We start from the raw sequence: 24,535 nt of genomic DNA on the forward strand, positions 1-24,535 counted from the left end.
AATCAGACTGACAGGAAAATGGGTACAGAACAGGCATGCATGGAAATGAGGGGGAAATAAGATTTCCCCCTGTGATGTCTGGGTATTAAGGGTCTGGCTTTTTTTGGGAATCACAAAATCCACAAACAAGAAAACCAGTTTGAGCCAAAAGAGGATTCTTTCATCTTGTATAAAATACTCACAATTTTATTGCATAGAACTTTAAAACAATTGAGGAGCTGCTTCTTTGTGAGGCTTTCACTCTTACCTGTAGCTGTCTGGATTCTCTTCCACGCGCAAGACCCTGCAGATGAGGCTACTACAAGCAGAAAGGGGCTACTACAGCCTGAGCAGGCAAACTCTTTCTAGTTTCCCAGTTATATTTTTAATTTTAGATTGTGCTGAGAGCAGTACAAAAAGCCTCAGAGTTACATATATGCTACAATTTCCTTTGTGTGGGAGTGATCTGGAATGATAGCCAGCTTGAAATCTGCCAGTGATTCCTCCTGTGTAACATTATGCAACAGTTGGAGCCCTGGCAGCATTCCTCACACAGGCTAGTAAATTAAACACCATGTTTCTGAAAGGTGAGAGGACCCCAGCATTGCACTCACTGGATATCAGGCATCACTGCATCTTCCTATTGCTTTCAAGCAGACAGCCCAGCTGGAGAGCATGACATAATGCTCAAGATCCCCTCTCTGTGCTGCGTAGCAATGATCAAACTGCAGGGTTGCATCTGCCACAGTAACTCACAGCTATGTTAGCAGCCCCAGAAGAGCCTGTCTCAGAGGAAGGGAGCACCATCAAGCACACACCATGCTACTGCACCATTGATCCATGCACTTCCATCAGGGCTACCCCTAAAAAGCATTTCACACAAGCCTCTCTTTGAACTAGGAGGTGTTTAAGACACTACACACTTTCTCCTTCTAAAGCTTTTCTTCCTCTGTGTACCCCTCTCATGTGTTTTCAAAATCTGTTTTGCTCATCCTCAACAAGACAAGCCAACAAGCCCTTTTTGTGCAGAGGTATTTTGAGACAACATAGACATCCTTGTCCTTGCTTTCTCAGTACCCACCATGCAGACCAGCACCGAGCACGTGGGACCAACCAAGCTCAATGAGCTCTGCTCAGCTGTGCATTTTGATAGGGACACAGGCACATAGGGAAGCTCACCTAAACATCTTTTTCCATGATATTTTCAGGAAAACCCCGACACCACTACATGCAGCACAAAGCAAAAAGCAGATGCAATCCTAAAAACGACACCCCAGCTTATTTTTAAATTTCAGTTACTCCTTTCAAGGTTAAGTCTTTCAAGGTGAAGTCTCGCTGCATTAACCATAAACAAATCCGAACAAAATGCTCGTTTCCAAGTTTTACCACTTCATTTTCAGTAAACACAAGTCAATTGTAACCTCAGGGGATGCAAATTCCAGGCACAGCTCCACGGACCAGGTGAAGAAACCCCAAAATAGGATATTGGGAACAGAAACACTTCAGGCAATTGCACCAGTTGCACAGTTTACCCTGTGTTTTCACACATACAAGGCATTAGGATTCAGAGGCATTTCATGCTGGTTTGAATCCACATGGATGCAGCCCTCCAACTCCCAGCCTCCCCACTGCCTTGTATGCTTTGAGGCCAGCAGGTTGGCAGATCCAGCTGATTTTTAAGGCAGGCAGTAAGTCCCTGACCCAAATAACCAGAGCAACCCACAAGTGGCAGTCTGTGACCAAGGGAGGAAGCAACAATTAGAGAATGGGAAAAGGTGGGAGCACCCCTTTTAATCTGCCTACAGATCAGTTTAAAATTATCTCAAAACTACACCCTAAACCTACGTATTTGTAATGAAAGATAGACTCACTTCAGGATATATGTTAAACCAGTTTCCAGAAGATTACTCATATTCTCCTCCTAATATTACAAACATCCTGAGTGTTGTCATAGCAAGTCCTTTTACACGTTCACTGTGAATCCAGCAAGATTTCCAGCAATTTGGAAATGCTACTGTAGATACTCACTTGATCTTAGCACTTCAAAAACCTGTTTCTAAATGGCTGCAAGTTCATGAAGCATTTGGGTTTTTCCAGTTTTGTTGCAAGGACCCATTGCACTGCGTGTAGAGGCAACCCTCATTCCAACCCTGACAGCTTATCCACCCCCTTGCTTGCTCCTCTTCTCGACCCCTACGTTCAATTGTCCACATGTGCTCCAGCTCCTGCAAAACCCCACTGTTCCTTTCACGTGCTTCTCCAGCCAGCCTCTTCTAGCTAATTACTACAACACTGCTGCAATCAAATGTGTAACTTGACTTGGTTTTCAAGAATTTACACAGCTTCTACCTAAACCCACCTCCAGACACATTTCTGTACCATAGAAACAAATCAAACTTCATTATTTTTGTTTGCATATATTTCCTGCCTTCCCTCTGTTGCCCATCTGCCTGCTGAGCAGTTTTCCCCTCTCCTTCCCAAAGCTTGATTTCAAGCCACTTTCTTGGCTGGATTCAATCCACCACTGAAATTCCTTTTTGCTGCCTCACCCTCAAACACAAAACATGAGCAGCAAAGGCAACAGAAGACAGAAGATGTAGATGTGCCTTTCTAACTGTACAATCACCTCACAGTAGCACCTTCCTTCCCATCCTTCCTCATAGTTTTGACTTTTTGATACATTTCAACTCATTTTTTCCTAAAGGACTTTTAAAAAAGTATTTATGTGAGTTACTAGGTTGTTTAAAGCTAAACTTGCATTTTGGTGTAATAGTGATACATGTTTAAGGAATAGTGGAGAATCTGTCAATATTCAGCTGTTCATACATTGGAATTTTTTTATTCTTGTCTGGAGTACCACATTGGCATAAACATAGAACCAAATTCATCTCCAGGATAACATTACACAAGATTTAGAGAAATTATGTTATACACACTGATTTTTAACCACTCAAAAACCATACTCCTCTTTTTTTCTTCTGGCAGAAATCAAGTCTACCTAAGGCTTTTGAGTGTATCACAACACCAAGTTCAAATTGCTATCTGTCCATCTCCTTACCCACAATAATTTTTTAATCCTTTTGTATTTACTGGAAGCCTAGCCTGCAAAAGAAACACATCAAAACATAATGCAATGACTACACCACCCATCAATCTTACAGATGCTTCTGGGGATCTCAGGATGGAAGAAAATCAGCTATAATTTAATCTTACCCATGCCACGCCACATAAGTCATAGAGCTTTCCAGGAACTCCTAACATGAGTTATATCAGAAATAGATTCCTAGACCTTAAGCATATGTTAGAAGCACTAAATTTAGGGAACTGATTTCCCACTCTGTGAAATCTGAGCTTCAATGTTCGCTCCCTTATAGACAAGTCTTCTTAAATATATACTTACAATTTAAAACCCAAAATATGTATGTGTGTATATTTTTTGACAAGAGTAAGGTCTCCTGGACGACTTTCTCCTCTTCCCCATTCAGTTAATTTTTTCCCCCTACATTAGAAAATATTTTATTCAAAGTCAGCCCAGCCCTGGGAACTGATAGGGATGCAGAAAGAAAACCTTTTAGAGTAGCAACCTAGGTTCACCAAGATTTTTAGTCCATACATCCACCCTAATTTGCAAGTAGCCATCTCTACTGTCTGTGATGCACACACCACCTCTTCTGCCTCAGCAATACTTGCAGTGTGGGCTCAAGGCTAGTCCACCCAATAAGAGAAGTTTGTCTTGTGCAGCTGTGGCACACAGACCACTGAGATATTCACTTCAGTGGAGAATCTTGGTTGTTTTGGGGTTCTGTGGTTTTTTCCCCAGGGGTTTTGTGTTTTAAGAGAAGACGTCCAGAAACCAAGATTCTTAGATATAAGAAACAGATTCTTCAAAAGCATGGTGACCAGAAGCAATTAGTTCATAAATAGTGAAAATACTTGCTTTGTTTCTGTAAAAATCAGTCTGCTTTAGTCACAAAACAGGGTTGATAAGGAATTTTTGTCTATATCCAGCACACGGAACTAATGAAAACAATTTTAAATGCTGGTTTTGTTCATTAATTGGATTCCAATTTCCATCCAAATGTTGCCTGATGAAAATCAGAAGTTAAAATTAATCAAGCAAATAAGAAAAGCACCATTCATCATTTTTTTAACAGAAAAAGGAAAACATACATTACCCAAAGCAAATGGCAAATTGCATACTTGTATAGATAGAAAGATATATTCAGTGTAAGCAAAGGTACAGACTACTCTAAAGCTTTCAGAAAGACAACTTAAGTACACATTAAAAATTTGAAAAGTCAACTTAAATCAGATTTCCTGCTTGCTCATTTAAATCATGATTGAAATTGGTGATCTAACACAGAGATGGAAATTAATCTACCCCACTGGATGACACTAAGCAACTGCTGCAGCACACTATTAGCTCTGACTTTTCACACTAACACAACTCTCTCCTGGAGCAGCTTGGATACACCTCCCTCCAAACCTCCTGCAAGTCCCTGAGCTCCAGCCATCTGTCCCTAGCCTAACAGTCCACACCAGCTATTTATTTTCTTTTTTTAATATTACCCTTTTAAATTCCCACCATCACCATCCAAGACAAACTGATCTGTTGGTAAATCCTGTAACCCCTAGCTGCTTCCCCATTGCACTGGGCTCACCTGGAGCCTCTGCACTGCATGTAGCATCAGGATTTTCCCCTTCACTCCAGCCAGACCCTGCAGCCCTACAGGAGACTTTTTCTTCTGCTGCCAACCCTACCACATTAACTCTTAGGAAACAGGCTTAGCACAGCCATCATTTCCTGGTTTCCAGAGTTTCAACAGAAGTGAGGTTCTTCCTCTCCTTGGGATATTGCCACTAGTCCTTCAGCATGAGGGCTACTGCTCCACAGCAGAGCTAGAAGCTGAGGAGTCCCAGCCAAGAAAATTTGCAGATTCACTCCTCTTTCTGCAATTCTTGCCTGCAGGGTTAGAAAGATTTGTAGAGACCATCTGCCCTTAGGATAAGGTTGTTATAACTTTTCTCTGCCAACTCCTGGTACATCAATCCTACAAACTGCAGAAGGGGAGGAGAGCTTTTCCCTTACCTGTTAGATTGTCAGAAGGAAAAGCATTGCTCCTCATCTCACACTTGGGTAACAGAGCCATAGCACAGCCAGGCAAGAACGAAAACTCAGAAAAAGTAAGCTATGACCCTCCAGAATAGAGGGTGGTAGGTAAAAAAGCAGGTCCCAAGCCACTACAGCTGGGGGAATCGAAATCCTATTTGAAAAATGGCATTTGAAAAACAAAATAAAGAACAACCCAGAACAACAAATAACACACAAAAAAGCCAACAGAGGTTTGCCTCCTCAGTTCTTCCCCAATATGACCCCTCCTCTCTTGATTTTGGCTGATGATGCTGCTAGGTCAGTCCACAGCTCCCTCAGTCAGCATGAGTCAGGCCTCATAAGGGGGTATGTTTGTTATTTATGTCCCTCAAGTTCATTTGAACATTAATCTCAGTCCTTTTATGCAAGCCTGCCAAGAGCACAAAATTTTTTCCAGTCGTGTGCGTAAGCATCTCCATAGACCCCTTGCTCCATCAAATGCATGTGGTTGGTAAATCCTTGGCAACACTTGGGATAAGGCTGTAAATCTTTAAAAATATTGTACCCACTGAAGTAAATAGGCTTTTAAGCCAGACATGAATGGGAGAAGAATCAGATCTTTCCTGGTTTCAAAGCTTGTTATGTTTCGTGTTGCAAATTAATTACCTTAGCACAAGATATTTATTTTAAGTCACAAAGTCATGTTATCCATTTTAAGTCAGCTTCAGGATTTTTAGTTATGAGGGAAATAATTAAGAACTGTTTTAAGACTGCATGGAGCTACCATCTAGCCTAGTGAGACACTGGTTTTGGATTTTGTTTTTTTTACATAGTAAACAAATCCACTTGGTAGAAATAAATGAGGACAGACAGTAAGTGACTGCATTAAAAAGTTCCTTTTTTTGCCTTTCTACCCCCTTCCCAACAACCATGGTTACCAAGACAAGGCAGATTTGCAGACAACTCATTCAGTCTTCAGAATACCCTGAGTTTGTCAGGAAGCGAGGTATCATATTATTCAAACCCTGTACCAGATCCAAAGCCAAAATTTAAACCACGTTTTTGCAATGTACTGTGAAGAATTATCCTGGCCCACAGCTATATTAAATGCTCTTATTTATTTAGTAACAAAAACTTGCAGCAAGGGGAAATGAACATTAAGCCAAGTATCCTTGAAGACATTCTAGTTGGATTCAATGCAATGATAAGAAGTAAGCTCGAGATGATGGTGAAAGAAATCCTAGAGTATTCATTTTGCAATACTAGCGCTAAAAGTTTAGGCCTTCGTTGGAAACAGGGGTCTCATTAAGGAAAACAAAGTTTTAGTAGATGGGTCTAACATAATCCACACTTTCACATCATCCTTGCAGATACCTTGTGGCACCATCTTGTACAGTCACTGAGCTGAAGTGCTGCTGCCAGTGCAAATCAACAAACTGCAGTCTGAACTCCCTGCACCCTCCAAGCTTTTTAGGTCTCCTTCAAACAGATTTAGGTCCATGCTGAGAGTCTAAAGCTTTCTGCCACATTCACTGCCTGAAAAGCCAGGATCACACTCAGAAGAATTCTGCACTGCTGAATTCAGCCAAGCAGTAGCAAAACAATTTAAAAGAAGCAATGGGTATTTTTCACTTTGATCTGCACACTAAGGGATTGCTCATATTGCCATGCATGAACTGCCCAGCCACCATCCAGCCAGGGTTTCACTTTCCCACGAGCCCCAGGTTAACCCAAGATGCTCCCTTTAGTGTAACTTCTGCATTATGTGGGAAACACTCATGTCCCTAGATGAACCAAGGGCATGACCCTTTCTGGGACACACAGCCCATGGAAAGGCCATGCAGCTCTACCTCTTTTCCCCACAATCAGCCCCAGAAATTGTGAGTGTCCTCTGTTCATCTAGCTGAGCTGGTGCTCTCCTCTTGGTTGAAAATCTAAGAATGACCAACCCTGTCTACATTCCTGTTTTGGGGAGTACCACAGTCTGGTTCTTACACAGTGGTCAGTACCTTAAGTGAGATGCCACTTGAATCATTTCACTTAGTACCAATCATTCCATTTCTTGGCTCTCAAATTTAGTACTTTTTGTCACAATCATCTCCAAACTGGGAATCTTCTTGGACTACTAGAAGTCACTAAAAGGACCACACATAGCAGAAGTTTTTCCAACATGACAGCCTAGCTAGCAACAAAGGAGTAAAAATCACAGAAGCAGAGAAGGAACATTTTCTGGCAGGCTGGTTATAAGGCATTTTACAAGCAGGAACTGGTTTGACATATTTCTGAACATGGCATGAACTTTTTGTTTTTGCAAAATCTGACTGGCCACAATGCCAAAAAAAGCAATCTGCCACCTTTTATTCAGAACAGACAGCCAAAATCAGAAATCAACATAAGGAACAGATTGTGAAACTATGTAAGCAGGAATTTTGCTGGTCATTCACAAGCAGCAAGCATAGGTATTCAGTGTTGCAACACTGTATGACCACCAAAAACTATATCTTTATAAACACTTCCACTTCAAAAATCATTGCTGTGGCACAGCAGTCACATGGGTACTCAAAATCCATAGAAATTGCCCATGAAATCAACGGCTTTGGAAGATGCAGGTACTCATCAGCTCTGGTTTATAAAGGCACTGCTCTCAGATTCCATGACAGCTGCCAGAAAAACAGGTTGTGTAAACACAAAGAGCACTTATTTTTCCATCATGTTTAACAAACAAACCAGAGATGGAGCCAGATACAACAGAATGAGAACTTGACCTACTTTTGTTTCTGGCCTGAAGGTGCTCAGTACACCCTAGTAACAAAATATTTGGCACCTTAAGGAATTGAATTTCCCATTCAGTTTAACATTCAGAAGGTTTGAAGCCCGGTACTTAGGGCTTGAGGGTCTGAGATGGTCAAGGGGAACTCCAATTAAATGTTCCCATAAGAATCTAAAAGCAGGGAACCAACACAAATTCTAATTCTCCTTTTCCAAGAAACTACAAATATCTCTACAAGTATTCAAACTTGCAGCAAAGAAACCATTTTTATTTTAAAAAGCATGGATGACTAGTGATGCTATTTGCATTATGATAACCTGAGAACTGTAAAGGAAACTATTAAGAATAACTGGAGGCTTCAACACCTCAAAAACCTACCACTGACCCGCCAGATCTTTGTACATCATCTGGTGCCAATTGCATTTTTCCTTCCCTCACTGAGGGGTTGTTCCATCTCCAGAGGCAGAATAGTCTGACTGCTCTGGACACATATCCCTGACAGCACAGCATGGCAGAAGCAGGAGACTTTCAACACAGTGGGAAGACCAACCATTTTCTCCACAGGGCAAAACAATCCCTCAATGTTGCACACCAAGAAGTAAATTTTTGAGTTGTGAAAAAATGCCTCATTAATGAATGTAAGAAATTAAGCATCAGTAAAGGTGTGTTTCAAGGCACTGAGGTTGCAGTCTTCAAAAGGAGTTTAATTAGCAGGTAGATTTTTTTCAGACAGTGCTGTTGTCCTACAGTGCCCTTCTCAAGATTGCATGTGCTGCACATGTATGGTTCTAATTTCAACAATGTAAAATCATTTTGTAAAAACACTGGCAAATCCTTCTTCATCCCCCAAAACCACATCCTCTTTTGGCTGCAGGACAGCTTCTCAAAAGTCATCTACTGCTTAACAAGCTGGGCAAATTAGGGAAAAGCCACTTAAAACTACACACATTATAGCTGTACAGACATTACTGCCTCTGGGTAGATCAGACATAACAGTTGCACGAGCTAGTCCTGTCAAACCCAGACATCCAAAGGAGCCCAACTTCACCAAGTAAGAGTCAAAGTACCTGGAAACATAGGACAGTTTTTCCTCTTCCTTGTGTTTCTCATATATGCTCAGGGCATCAAATGAAGGCCCTCAATGAAGCAATTTTTCATTTTAAATTACTTTTCTTTCCTGCCAAAAGCACAATACAGTTATTTCTTCTCTTACTTCTATTCAATATAGAAGATGTCTTCTTTACTATTATTATTTAAGAAAATGACTGGAGAATAAAGAAGGAATCCTTCTCTTGACCACAACATCTTCTAAGGAGAAAGTTTTCCACTGGCATGTTCCTCACCTGCAACAAAAAGCTTCAAGAGATGGCAAAAAAGAATAAAGGAAAGCAACCTATCAGCCTAACTGATAGATTGTACAAGATTTTTTTTGTTAAATCAGAAAAAGGTGATTTGATTTCTTGTTTTTGTTTACTGTATGAAACGACCTCTTCTTTGTTTTTGTTGGGTTTGTGGTTTGTTTGTTTGTTTTTTTTAATTTTCCTTTTCCCCCCTATCTCTTCCTAGAAGCCCATATGCATATTACATAACCTGAAGGTTCACTGTGAGACTAAAAAGGTTTGAAAGAGAGCTTTTTTTGGAAAGCAGAGCTTCAAGAAGCCACAATAGGTGTCCAAAAAGGCCAGCAGGGAAAGCAGTCCCACTGCAAGCAGAGGAGCATCTCTTCACTCTAGCCAAGTTTCACAGGGCAGAAGTTCATGTATCTCTTCCATGACCTTACAGAAGAAGAGGAGCAGCTGGTGTGAGCTTCTCTTATAGAGAAAAGCTCTCTGCTTCTCACCTTACTTTATGTTTACCTGCCATGAGACAGAATAAATTCTACTACCCTGTTTCAGGGCATTCAAGGGCAGGATGAGGTCTCCACAGGTTATCCCTTCTTCCCCCATGCCCTTGGGATGCCAAATCTCAGATCCAGAGGCTGCAAAAGAAATGCTGTTGGATGTAAAATTAAACATGCAAAGTTCCAATTATAAAAGGAAGGGCGCAACCCACTTAACCCCAGTAGGTGGGCCAGGTGTATTAATTGCATGACTACACAGTTGGATTTTAAGATAAGGATTTCTTGTTTGTTTGGAGCTTTACAACCTTCAGTGTTGCATGAGAACAAAATTCTATTCTTGAGAGACAAGTATGTGCATATTCTCCCCACAGTTCAGAAGACAGAAGCAACTCCATCAAAACAGCTTTGAGCAGTACAACACTACATCTGAAGCAGTTTGGCTGGGATACTTGTTAAAAGTACTTTTTTTTTTTTTTTTTTGGTGGCAACATATCTTCTGGAAAACATAAGCATGGGTGACATTCCCTTTTGCAGAACTTTACTCTCCTCCTCACAGAAATCCCAGCACTTTGAGAAGGTGCTCAGGTCATGACATTTGTTACAAGTGACAGTGGGCAGACCAACAAAGCTCTTTGCAATCGTGTCAGAGCTGCAACACACACAAGCATTTAAGTGCACAGCTAAGGAGAAAGATTTGAGGATAAACAGCAAGTGGTGGTTCTTCCAGGTCCAAAAGTAGCTGGACAGGACATTGGGTACAAATAGGCACAGAAAGGCTACTGGTCCTTAACATGGTCACACAAGGGCACAGATCTGTCAAAACAAGACCACTAGCTTGATCATATCACCAAAATCATAAGAGCAAAATCATGCCCATTTGACAATAAAAAGAATTTTTAGCTCTTAATACTTTTAACTGAGACATTTAAGTCCTATTTTTTCCACAAACCATAAAACATTTCAACGGTTCTCACATGTTCTGATTTGTTTGTATTTTAGGAGTCCAGGAAAAAACCAAACAGATCTTGGATTTTTGCAAGAAGGGAGAGGAACATTCAAGAACTGAAATGCAATATGCAATTCCATTGCATCCCTTTTCAGCAACTGCTCAGAATGAGTACTTTGAACAGGCAAACAGAACTTGGTCTCTCCAAATAAACTATACAATTTCAATATCAAGAATTGTTGCTAGCAATAGGTAAAAATACAAGAAAATGGATGGTTAGCCTGCACTGTTGTGGTAATCAGACACTGGTAGCCACGTGCAAGGGCCATGTGCCCATGTGTGTGTTTGTATCTGACACCAGACAAGTACCAAGGACAACTTGTGCCTTGCTGTGGGGGCTCCACTGCCAGGACAGAGAGTAAAAGCAGCACCCAGATTATTACTGAGACACCAATCTGCATCTTGTTAGATTAACTGAGCTGAGGTTTTGATGCTGTACATCACAGTTAACCACCATGGGATAAGGTCTCTGAGTCACATGGAAATCATTCTCCTGAATGCGACCCAGTCCAAGGAACTAAATGCAAACTAGTGTTAGATAGCATCACCATTTCCTAAGTTTGTGACACTAGAGTGTACCTGAAGCAGCTGGAGAACAATGTTTACACTCTTGTCAAATGTCTTAAAGGTTTGCATGAAGAGGCATAGGATGAAGCTTCACACACGTGTTAACACAGCCAAACCTATTTAACTACCCAGCCCCAAGCTCCTGAAGTACAGAATGTTTTAGGAACACTTGGCTCCAGCTGCATGTATGAGAACTGTAACAAAATCCTAGATCGGTCTATGTAGGTTTTTCCTCTTTATACCCAAGATGAAAAAGCAGCAGCAGGAATGTGACAGATAATTGTTTCAATAATTAAGATGACACTTCAGTTTCTTTGGGAACAAAGTCACAGCCACACCTTGTCACTTGCAAGTAGTCCATATGAACCATCAGCTCCATATGGAAACCCTGCTGCAAATGCCCAGACTCACCCACCTAATTCTTCTGACCCAAGGGAGAGCCCCAGCCAAGTCCATCCCCACAGTGAGGTGAAGAAAATGTCCATACAAAGATATTACAACAAGAGCTTCACACCCACCCTCAGACACAGCACAGGGGTGTCCCAAGGCTCACTGTATGGCTTGCAAGCACAGACTTGAGACACTTGGGTGCCAAGAGGCCCCTTGTGATGGTGTAGCTGAAGCTGCTGGGGAGCACATCTTACAGGAGACAGGGAAGAGCCAGCCCTGTGCAGCCCCAAGCAGAAGGCAAAACTTGCACTACACAAAAATAAGCAGGACAGCAGCAGGATACACTTCTTTACACCCTGATGCCAGCAGTGTTTTCAGAAAGGATTTCCACTTGCCTGAAAGGGATATCCTCAATATCCACTAATCCCTGCTCTCAAGCATAAAAGGACATGCGCTGAAAACAAGGTAAAGGGACTTGGGTTGCCCAAATGTCCAAAATAAGGAAATTGGTAACAAATAGCTCATAGGTAAATGGACAAAGTCTCCCTGGGAGTTCTTAATTAATTTCTCTCATAAGACCTTCTTTCCCCAAAGCCTCTTTTAGATACACAGATTTTCATTTTAGTTTTTAAATCCCTCGTGAGTTCTCCTAGATCTCCCCCTGTGGTTACCTTTAGCCTTTCAAATTGTATCAATTTCTCCTTCAAAATATAACCAGACTTTTTTTTCTCTTTCTACTTGTGAATGCCCCAATAACCAATTTAATCTGTGTCTGAAAAACTGTTCTGCTAAGGGAAAAGCTTAGAGGAGAGTAAAGCTCAAAAGTTACAGAAAATTAATTCATACACAAGCAAGACTTAAAAGTCTTCAAAATGGAAACTAATGCATCCATTAAAGGAATAGACTCATACTTTTTCTTGTTTTCTCTCCTCAGAGAGCAACAAGCACTCCAAGTAATTTGAGGGGCTGACTCACCTGAGGCCCACAGAACCACCTGCTCTTTTCCAAATACCATCACATTTAAGTACAAACAGGTGAGATAATTCCCTATGTTCATACATTTCCTTTAGAAGCCTTAGTATCTGCCTCAGGGGCTGTATCAGTACCACCCCCAATCTCCAAAATCTGAGTTCACCCTCCCAGTCTGTGAGTTTATCCCTTCTTTCTGCATGTTAGCTTGTCACACATCTAGACTGCATGGAATGAGAGCCATTTCAGAGGGCTGAGCACAAACAGAAGCAAGAGAGTTCAGACAGTGGTCCTTCCAGCTGCACAGTTCCTACACAATGACGTTTGTTTCTTGATGCTTTTTTCCAGATGTTGCCATTATCCTCTTTCCAGAAACCTGGATACTGCCAGAGATCTTAGCAGGCCAAAAAAGGTGCATTTGGGGGGTAAAGGTGCACTAGCAACAAGGGACAGACAGGAGTAACCACCAGATTCAGCACTGTTCAGGTGCATATTTAAAGCAAAAGGAACCACAACAGGGGGGGGAAAGTGGGAAAGAAATGAAAATAAACCAAGTGATGAACAGAACTGTGGGCTTACAGTATGAATCTCAAGAATAGCAAAATAGTCTGCAAATCTGGAGTAAAAAGACAGGAAAAGCCACACTCTTAATTACCAATAAAGTTATATACTTTTAACAAACCACATCTATTATCACTTAAGAAAAAAAAAAATGAGGCAATTCGTTACCAGAGATGGCGTTTTCTATAATACAGTGAAGCAGAACCCTGTACTGTTTAGTCTGCCAATCTAATTTAAATGCAGAGGGACTGTGAGGGAGAGAATTTGTTTGTCATAAGTGGAGGCTCTGCTACTGACAGTAAAATAACTGAGTATAAGCATATTTCTATTGTGGCTTTCATTGAAACACATTTTTCTGATAAAACCACTATTATACTCAATATAGTTCATAATACATTCATAAGACCAAAGTTGTTCATTCTTACAAACAATGCTACAGGAGAGGAATTTTTCCTGCTCCTTGCACTGACTCTCTCTTGACTTCTTCCTCTGGGAAAAATATTTTGACCACAACTACCCTTTAGTACAACATAGCTTGAGTTATTTGATGAAGTTTAGTGTGTTGTGCTGCATTTTCACTTTTCTAGTTCATGAAGAGTCTCAGACTTAGCTCCCTAGATGTCACTGTTGGGCAAAGAAGGGGACGAAGTCAAACACAGCAAAGTTTGTGAAGCTCTGTCATCTACTTCTTAAGAGACTTGTTAGAATTTTTTAGAAAATTCACCTTGCATTGGATTGCTAGCGACCACCGGCACCAGAAACAGGTAAGAGATGAAGAACATCACCTTCTCCTTGTAAAGAGATTGACTTTTCTTGAAAGCAAAGCATCATCTCAGCTCCAGACAGACTCTAGAGGTTTCTGGTGCAATGAATCACCTTCTGCTCCATAGCAAGATTCCTCATTTATGTTTACTAATCAGCGCAGAATTTGAGTAAGATTCTATTAAACTTCTTCATATTTTTTAGAGCACAAAGTGGCAAGTAAATCACAGCTTTCTGGAGATTAATCCATGCAATTTACATCCTATATATTTAGGAGTATTGCCTTTCAACAGGGCATTTATAAAACTGCTACATTCAAACAAACATTTTAGCTGCATATAGATCCCCACTTCATGACAAGAGATAATTTCTTTTCCTTCCATACCGCAAGGAATAAAATTGCAGACTAGCATTATTAATTGCCAATTCAAGCAAATTTGAAATGCTATTTTATGTGAGAATTCTTTCTGTAATAATTCAAATTCTATATAAAAAAATATAACTTTCCTAAGCAGCACTATTTTGCAGTTTCACTAAGCATTTCACTACAAAAGCAATTAATGCCTGCTCCCAACTGCAGCCACATGAAATACTTTTCAGTGTGCAAGCAGAAAGACAGACAACATTTAGAAAAACGACATAACACAGCTAGCAAAACACCTTTCCAGATTTCCGGGGGAAAAAAGGCAAAAAAAATGCAGCATTCTTTTTAGTTTGGAACTACAGCATTGCAGAGATTAGTATCACCATCCAAAATCAGAGCTTCCCTTACCCCAAAAGGTGGATATGAAGCAGCAGCAGCAGCGGAGGCAACACTCACTGCGGGAGGTGGTATTCCTGAAGAAGAAGGTGGGAACAGACCCAAGGCATTCAGATTTAATCCAGGAATTAAATGTGCTTGAAGCTGCAACAGCAGAAGAGTTAAGATTTAGAGTCCTGGTTATTAACTTTAATAAAATCCTAGCTGGCATATGCTATTAACCTTTGGGATGTCATTTTTAAAAAAGTCATTTCCATTACCCAAAGGACTCTCGTTCAAACCTGTTTCCCAGACACATGTACAGACCAATAACATTAAAAACACGTAGTAGGAAAGGCAGATGGGGATCACTTGATACAACTTAGTCATCAAAACACATTTCAAATTGTACAGCAAGATGTTCAGATAATAGTACTGTTTACTTTCAGAGTGAACAAATTTATCAGAAAAACAGTAGTTTTGTCCTTATACTAAATAGACAGCCCTGTAGAAACAGAGAAAGATCATGCACAAAGCCCTGCTTTTCTTACACAGGGGGAACACATATGTGACACTATCAGCCCATCCTCCCTCCCTTGCAAAAGATGAAGTGAGATACCTCCAGCAATTGCTGGGAAAGGATCAACTATAAAGTTGCATATGTCCCTTGCTCGACCACATCTGAGAAAAGCGACATCATCACGTGGTAGGAAGCATTTGTTGTCTGATACCAAACTTGTCAGCACCCTTTTCCCTTTTCCAGATTATTCCTCAAAAAACATGAATATGCTTTAGAAATATTTCAGCTAGAAAGATGCTATCTCAGGCTATTGAGATAAGTCAATCACAAGACAGCAACAAACCTCAAAACTTCACCACCTCAGAAACTGCCTTAATAATCACTACAAACTGAACTTGAAATCTATACAGTAGCAGAGGTAGTTTTTTGACTTTCCATACCTTTGCCAAATAGCAACACAGTCTCTAACTCACCCCATGTTCCTGCTTGTTATATCAAACAAAAATGCACCACTATTCAATACTTTGTTCCTCATGTGTAGCTTGTGTACTGCAATTTGCTTTGTGTGGGGGAGGCAGGGGGGGAAGAGTGGGGAGAATATTCACTTGGTAGGACAAGCACGAATAACAGACATTTCTAGAAAGTCAGGACTACTGTAAACTGAAAAAATATTTCCATTCTAACTCTAGACCATAAGATTTGGATTCACACGCACATACAATGCTTTTCCTAACTATCAAAAATCTCAGTCATTTCTCAATATGCATTAGTAATACTTTGGCAAACTAATGAGGTATGTTGTTTTCATTATATAACAACCAATCATCTTCAAATAGCTAAATGCCTTTATCATCTATATCAAGAAAAAAACCTTAATAAAACCTTCTTAAATGAAATAATTAAAAACAGGAGGGCTCTTTCTTCCACACATTATTATGCTATTTATGTGATGAGACTGAATCACTACTTTAAAAAACATGCAAGCCAGAGCACATAAGCCACAACAGCACAAACACACCCTGCTTCAGGTTCCTGCAACAAGAAAAAAAGTTAAATGCTCATTAATTTCCTCAATCTAAATAAAGTTCTCGGTTCTCCCACTCAAAAATAAACCAGAAAAAGCTTCCATTAAAATAGCACACATAAATAACAAAAACGCTTGCCCACACTCCCACAAATAAACGAGGCAACAGAGGCTGCAACAGAAAATTCTGATGTGATATTAGGAAAAAAAAAATCATCATAAGAGCAGTGAGACAGGGCACAGGCTGCCCAGAGTCACAATGGGGTTTATATCCACAGAAATGTTAAGGAGAACTCAAGTCCCTACACAGCCTGGTTAAACTCTGAAGTGTGGTCTGCATTGAGCAAAGCCACTGCTGGGTCAGACGACCTCCAGGGGTCCCTCACACCCAAAATCCTTCTGTGGTTTGAGTCCCAGAAAGAACCCACACCCAAAGAAAACTCACATTCATAGCAGCAATATCATTTTCATAGGACTCCCTGATTTTCTTCATGATTTCTTCCTCAGCCTTGGCACAAGTTTCAATACTGCCTTTAACTGTAATGGTCCTTTCTGGATTATAGAGCGTCAAGTCCTGCAATCTGCAAAGGACACAGAAGCAGTTAATTAGCAAACAAAGAAGATAATCCAGATTTATCATATGAGTGCAACAGCATCCAAGCATGTCGAGTTTGCCCTCCCAAGACTGTAGTATCAATCCATAACAGGGCTCAAGCACAGTATTCAGATAATCTGGGGAAACTCTGTCCTCCTGGGAAGCACAAGAAACTCTCCCAGCAAGGTTGGCATGGGGTGGCTGGGACATACTTGGGTGCTGCATGAAAGGGAGCCACAGGCTGCGCATGAAGGCACAGAGCGGCTGCAGGGCAGCGCAGCAATGTCCCACCTCACACTCCACACCAGCTCCACCAGCTGGGACAGGGCTTCAGACACTCCTCTTAGACATCCCAGAAACACACCTAGAAATCATTCTTTCCTTGAGAACTACAGTGTATTCCTCAAGGAAACTGGAGAAAAGCCCAGCCTCAGTGAAACTGCAGGAGAGCCTCCAAACCCTCGAAGTGGGGAAAAGAAAAGCTGTATGCAAGTCAACATTTACTGTTCAACACTGGCAACTCCTCAGGGAAAAGGAAAGGGTGACAGCATTAAAACAGTGCTCTATTTGGCAACAAATGCAAACCTATTGTGATAACATGGATTAAAAACCCTTGGAAGCCATGGCATAGCCACGTACTGAGGAAAGGTAAGGGAGTGAAGACAAAGTCCAGAGCAGGATGCAGGAGTGAGGAAGCCTGTGGCAGGAAGGAGGGAGGAAGCAGCACACGAGGCTTTGCCTTCCTGCACGGCTCAGCCGAGTAGAGGCAGGCACAGAACACATCCACTGAGCAGTCCTTGACTCTCCAGTGCATGAGCACTGAAGTACTGCCTCAGGAAGGAAAGCGTTGGGAAACATCCCAGAGAAGAGAGGAAACGCTTTCCCAAAGCAGCTGCCTTACTTGAAATTTAGAGACAAGCTTACCAAAAAGCCTGAATGAAGAAACCATGAGAAAGACTAATTAAAAATAGCAAAATCAGTGGGTATACATGCTCTCATTTTTTGTATTGATTACACCAGATGACTTCAGGGGGTTATTTTAGGCATAGTATGACAAATATAATCTTGAGGCCAAGATTTTAATGCAAATAAACCTTTAACTCACTAAATTAAAAAATCTTCTGTAGCTATTTACAGACAATGTGTTTTTTGTGTCATCATCAATAAAGACAAGTGGATTTCATGGAATGAAGACCATTTTTTCATGTACTCTGTACACATTTTTTCTCCTTTTAGCATTAATCGTCTGTGTTCTGTTTGCAGATAAAATGTTTATGCAAACACATTCAAGAGAGAATGTCGGCCTTACAAAATCTGTTCTTGAAGCACACTTATTTAGGTGCTTTTTCTCTATTTGTTTCCTTTCCTTGGACTAATTCCATAAACACTCACACACCTTTAAGGAAGGCCTCAGGTGCTTTCACCCAAATTCGTTTTCCTCTTTTTGAAGAGCCACATTTACTTGCAGATTCCTTGTCCTCATCTGAGTTATTTCCTGCACTCCTTTTTTTGTCTCCTGCATGTATTCACACCTCTTCACACATCTTCATGTGTCTTCCAAACCTTTTCCCTTTCCTCCAGCCTGCAAGCCTAATTCTCACCCTTCCTGGCTAAAGCCAAATCCAGGATGCCTTCAAATGCTTGGAAGTTCATGCCAGAGCATTCATTATTCAGAACAGGAGGTTCTCTGAAGATATTACTCCAGGGTAAAACTACTATTGACTGCCAAGCTTCTACAGAGATGTTAATCTAATCAGTGATTTACAGATTTCCAGTAAAGGTGAAAACTCCTGTTTAATCTCAACTAAATTTGAACAGGTCTCAGCTACCCTCACAAACTCAGACCAAAAGCTATTACTCTGCAGCAGAGTAGCCAATGTATTGTAGTTTGGCTGTTAGTGGTCAAGAGGGACAGAACTGCTACTTAAGATACCCTTTTCAGTATTCCTTTGCTCTATTTCTTTCCCTCTAGTCCAAAAATTTAGTATATAGTGGAAACTAAAACATCACTAATTTCACTCATTTTCACACATAGCTCAGAACTGATCCAGACTTATACTTTCATACACTCATCATTACATATGGTATAATAAGTTAAAAACAACTGACACTTAAAATATAGCCTAACACAGGCTCCACATAGCCTATGTTATTTTTAGGCTTGCTCTTGACTGAGTTTACAACGAAGACTCACTGTTTACATAAAACTTAACTGAGCTTAAGTAACAGTTTAATCCATTTGATGGAAAGGCCTCTGAAGGGCTGTTATCTCAGCATTCAGCAGACAGAATATTTTTCTGAGAACTCTGTACCTGAATGTCCCACAGCAGCATTGCTGCCATTTGACATCTCACTGAAAATCAGGCCACCAAAAACTTACGGTGATATTGTGATTTTAGTATCTGTGTCCTGCTCAATTTTCTTCAGGTTTCTTCCTTCTTTGCCAATAAGTCGGCCAACAAAGTTGTTGTGTGCCAGTATCTTCAAGGGAATTTCTTCTGTACTGTAATGGAAGTTACACCTAGTGAGACTTTTGGAGACCAGAGTACAAGCTTTTATGCATGTTATGGATGAATTCAATTTTCATAGAAATATCCACAACTCCCATTCACATGTTTTCACTGCGTGCAGACTGAGTCCAGGTGCAGTGGGCTTTCCAGCACCATCACCTATAGCTTAACTGCAATGTACCTTTAATTAAATAAAGCTCAGACTGAAGTAACCAGAGCTGTTGGGAGGGAATAAATATATCTTAAAGCTTTTAGTGAGGGCTCACAACTTGTTATGCTTGCTCAAAGTAAAAGCTGTCAGTTGCTCAAGAAACTTCCATATTTGCTCCAGTTTACTTCAAAATCAGAGCCAGACAACAACTGAAATCACGGGAGCATGCTGGGGCTAATTAAGCAAGTAGATTGTCTTGTAAGGTAAAATCTCTCAGTTCCTTTACCTACTTAGATATGGATAACAGCAAATATTCACTTGTTAACAGCTTTAAAGACTATGTCTTTAATGGAGCTAGTGAGAATTCAAAACTTTTAACACTTCCACAATGGAATGCTTTTTACTCACAATTTAGTATCTTGAGCTTCCTTTTGCATGATCTCCATAATAATTTTACAAGCTGTTGAGCAGCCTTCAGGAGTTGAGTGGATGGTAATTGGTTTCTCAGCAGCACCTGCATTCTCTTTACGATGAATATCAATTCTTGAAAGAAAGAAAAACACTAACTGTAACCACATACTCTATGGTAAGCCTTGTGAATTTCCAACTGTCATAAAACTAACTTATTTTGAGCTAACAGTGACTATATATTAGTAGTTTAATTTTGAAAAGCTTACGACTACTTCAGCATTTCCTAAATACAAATTTGCGTGTTATGGAGAGCCTCTCCTATCCTGATTTTACCAGCTAAACCCCCACCTTTGTGGACACTGGGATCTCCTTTTCTCAGTAAACTCCCATCAAGATGTTCAGGGGAGTTGTTAGACAGACAATGTGGTAAAGCCCTGAAGACAACACCTCATCAAGCTTTTCCAGTGCCCCATCTCCAGCCCCACTTAGAATGACTGTGCAGCTGCAGGACAGTCAGATTTTGTCCCATCTTATTTTAAATACCCCAGCAGCAGAGGTTTCCAGCACTCCTCTGCTAGTAAGGAGCATGGTAGTACTTTGCATCCATCCAGAAGATTAGTTTCTTATACTTTTCCAGCCTGATTTTGTCTTGATATTACCTTCACTCGACCACTCTGAAACTACTAGCCTTGTTCTACAACAGGTTCATGTAGCTCTAAGAATTTAACAAAAATTGGTTATGACCTGCATAAAGACAATGCCTTGGATATTACTTTTCCCCGCCAATAACTGCAGTTCACATATTCTTTCCACCTCTGCTTTTTGTTTTTGCCTCTCTTTTACCTGTAACAGCTGTTTTCTAACTGAAACAACCATGCTGCTTTTCAAGAAGCCCCTTTATTTTTGCAATTCTTTCAAGTATTGAAAACTCATTTTGTTTCACAATGCAGCATTTTCCAAGAAACCCATCTTGGCAATCCTTGGTGGAAAGGAAAGTAGATGAAATTTCCTTTTTTTTAATCCCCAAACCAATGAAAACATCATTCTCAAAGTCACGTATCTGTAAAGTTAGCAACCTGCAATTATTTCTGCTCTACCCACCCTTCTTCTAGATATAAAATCTTTCCTTATGCCAATCTCCCAGGATTTTTATCGTCCAAGAACTAGATGTTTTATATATCACCTGAAAAATTGGTCACCCATAGAAAAATTACAACTAGGTCTTGTCAGGACACCACAAATCTCTTAAACCTGTGTTGTTAAACACGCTAAATAGTCTCCTGGGTTACATTGTGCTAATGAGAGGTTGGAGGGAGCATCATGATAATCCTGGATTTGGGGAGGGGGGTAAGCCTGTTTCTTGGGAGTTGGGGTGTAATTAGAGAGGAGTCCCTTATCCTCATTAACTACTCTCAAAACTGAGGCTCCCGCCCACCCTCATTCCCTCACACAGAGCTCATTCCCAGGTGCTGCCTGCTGCAAGTGCAGAGCTGGAGGCTCCTACAGTAGGCTGCTGAAGGCAGCATTTTAATTCTCTGCTTTTCGGGGTATCCTGGAAAAATTCTTGGAATATGAACCCCACCTCCCTCTGCATCTGTGCTGAGCTCTTCCTTGTGGGTAGGATTTAACACACACTGGAAACAATCTCTTCCAGCATCTCTAGACCCCAGTGCTCTAAGCTTCTTAGGTCACTTAGCAGCTTGCTTTTTGCCTCCCGTGCATTTCCTTAATCTGTGTTTTGGTGTGGTCTGCAACTTGATAGCAACAAATGTATTTTCCAGAAACAGAAGGGGAAGCAGTGAAAGGAGATAAAAAGGTTCTTTGTTTAGGGCTTCTTCTCCCACATCTTGAATTGACAATATTTACAAATCCTTAACATACCCTAATCAAACTAAAACTAGAATAAACACTTGAAGTGCACTTGGGACACTTGGGTCCATCACCACACTGACTGTATGTCCCCCAGAACAAAATATTACAGCTCTTTCAGTTTCACTTTTTGTGCCAGGACCATATTAGTACATCTGTAAGCAAAACTCTCCAACAGAGCACCATCCTGCTAGCACTCCCCTTTTAAAGAGGGATAAAAAAGCCAGCTAGTATTTGAACACGTATCAAGGACAGAATCCAGACCATAAATAAATATTGTAAAATATTTCCTGTTCTCTGTTATCATCATTTGCTCTCTGACCACAAAGATTAGTAATGAAGTTTTACAAACTCCTCTTTACACAAGCAACGATGACACAACATTAAAGCTATTAATCCGTTTTGTAAAGTAACTTACTTGGACTGTGTCTGCTTGGTAATGTTTCTGATTGTTGCTCCTTCTTTCCCAATAATGGCTCCTACAAACTGTGTGGGAACCAGCATCCGTAGAGGAACGTCCGACTGTGGTTTCTGCCGAGTGGTTGCGCCGGGTGACCCTTGCCTGGGAGGACCCCTCTGGCCAAATCCACGTCTTCCCTGGGGATGTTGTTGTGGAGGTTGCTGGGCTGCCATCTCATCAGGGATGTATGCAACTTTCAAGGAATAGTTTTCAAGCTGAAACCCGTTCAGTTTTTCTATTGCTCTGTTTGTTTGGAAAGGGGAGGAGAGAGGAGATTAAAAAAAGCCCCACGAGCACACACAGGACCTTATGAAAAGACAAGTTATTCAGACGCAGACTTCTGTCCTTTCTAACTTGTGTGGTGAAACTAAAAACACATTCCAAGATGAAAAGTTACATTTGAAATTCTTCAGCCAAGATTCTGATTACACAAAGCCACCGTTTTAAGAATCACAAGTTAGCTCTTGCTTGTCCTGAGCTTCTATGCGCTTTAAAGGTTTTGCTGGTCCAACCCTATCAGCAAAACCTCACAGGAGACAGAGCTTATACACTCAAAAGCACTCTTTTGCCTGATTTAATTTAAATCAATTTCCCAAATAGAATTAAAGCTGCACCAGAGGGAAAACTTTTTAGCTGCTATCACAGCACCTTCGTTAGGGTTTTTGCCAGCACAGCTATTTGGCTGGAGCTTTCGCAATAACTGATATAGCTGCGACAGGAATGAAAAAAAACCCATTTTTATGAAAGAAGAAAGCACCTTCACCTCAGCAGGAAAGGAAGCACACAAAGCCAGTCAATGGCATCTCAAATGTCCCTTAGACTGCAACAGCACCTTGCAACTTCCTAATTAGTCATGTTGTTGGTAGGTTTAAAAGTTAACAAGGAAATTAAAGCCCCATGTCTATGTTGGATTCTCCATGAAAGCAAAGTTGTTAGAAGGCATTTAAAATGTTGTTTCAATTTCTCTTCTTCTTTTAGTAAAGCATCGCAGAGGGATACTGCCCAAATGTACACAACCCTCTCTCACCATGGTCCCTCATGCTGAAAACCTCCTGGTCACTCAGCATTCCCTCTGCTCAGTCCCTCTTCCTAACCAAAGACAAGTCTCCAGGTGCTCTTGGTCTCCTCTTCACAGGAGGAACACAACTCAACTCAAAAATGACAGATTTACAGAAGGCAGAATACCTTCAACTCACAAACAGAGTAGAGTCAATAAGACTAAATATCTAGCAAACAGTAGGAATAACAAAGCTACATGCAACACGTTGGTAAACACATTTGCCCCAAAAAGGCATTTCAAGTTTTTCTGCAACAAGCGTTACTATTCAGATTATCACTAATATACTGATCACTGAAATATGCACTGATATGAGGGAGTTTATAAATGCCAGACTTAATATTGGGCCAAAGATTACTGACAGATTTTCTTTAAAACCAAAATTTAAATTAAAGGCCATAGTGGGAGGGAAGTCTCCATCTTTTATTAAAGAACTCACCAATATTTTCATTATAAAGCTCCAACAACCGTATGCCCTGGAGGAAGGCCTCTGAATTCAGAAACTTAACCCAGCCCCTTCATTCATGCACATTTGCAGGACACTACTGCCAGATTACCAAACATAGCCTCAGCAACACTTTCATGCCTGCCTCTACTACAGAGATAAAAGATTATGATAGCCAATTGCCTACATTTTCAAGGCCAGAAAGTGAAAAATACTATTTGTCTCCTGGGTGTCTCATTTGACAGTCTGGGTTACAAGCAGCTGTTGAAACCCAGTTAAGAAGTGGTATTTGGATACCAAAGATAACAGGTCCTTCATCTCCCGGGGGTTGAGCCAGCATCCTCAAAATACTCCAGTCTGACAGTAAAGAGCTTCTGAGAAAACAAGTAATTTGTGTCTTTGGAACAATGTTTAATAAGGGCTGATAATAAATAAGGCCCAAGGCAATGCCAATGAACAAAGAAAGCAAAATATTGAATAACTGATCACTGTTCATTAAATACTTCCGCTAACCAAATGAGACACGGGTCCTTTGGGAATTGCCAGGAGTGTAATTACTCCCATAATAGAGGAATCCTTTAGAGCAAGTGGCAAATGAGCTGGATTAAAATTTGGTGAGGTTATTTCAGAGCTGACATTTTTAATCTTTTACTCCTTGGACTTTGAAGAGCATTTTATTATACAATAAGACATGTTTACAAAACAGGAAGAGCAGTGAGCAGACTAGTGAGACTTGTGTTTCTATGGATTTGTCTCAATTTTTAATTTCTGCATAGATTTCCAATGTCTGAAAGGCATTTCACTGAAGTCTCTCTCTC

General features: G+C 40.7%; 1 protein-coding gene across 2 annotated transcripts in view; it reads right to left on the reverse strand.

Annotated features, from left to right (window-relative positions):
- IGF2BP3 (insulin like growth factor 2 mRNA binding protein 3) overlaps window positions 1-24,535 on the reverse strand; it is a 110,557-nt gene that overhangs the window by 9,950 nt on the left and 76,072 nt on the right. For both annotated transcript variants that reach the window (XM_059844929.1, XM_059844939.1), the window contains 5 exons: window positions 22,174-22,458; window positions 19,884-20,018; window positions 19,195-19,317; window positions 16,665-16,800; window positions 14,709-14,840 (listed from right to left, as the gene is read on the reverse strand). In XM_059844929.1, coding sequence (XP_059700912.1) covers window positions 14,709-14,840; window positions 16,665-16,800; window positions 19,195-19,317; window positions 19,884-20,018; window positions 22,174-22,458 — 811 coding nt within the window. The remainder of the gene's footprint in view (window positions 1-14,708; window positions 14,841-16,664; window positions 16,801-19,194; window positions 19,318-19,883; window positions 20,019-22,173; window positions 22,459-24,535) is intronic.

This window comes from Haemorhous mexicanus, chromosome 1 (assembly GCF_027477595.1).
Source record: "Haemorhous mexicanus isolate bHaeMex1 chromosome 1, bHaeMex1.pri, whole genome shotgun sequence".
In the NCBI taxonomy this organism is placed as follows: domain Eukaryota; kingdom Metazoa; phylum Chordata; class Aves; order Passeriformes; family Fringillidae; genus Haemorhous; species Haemorhous mexicanus.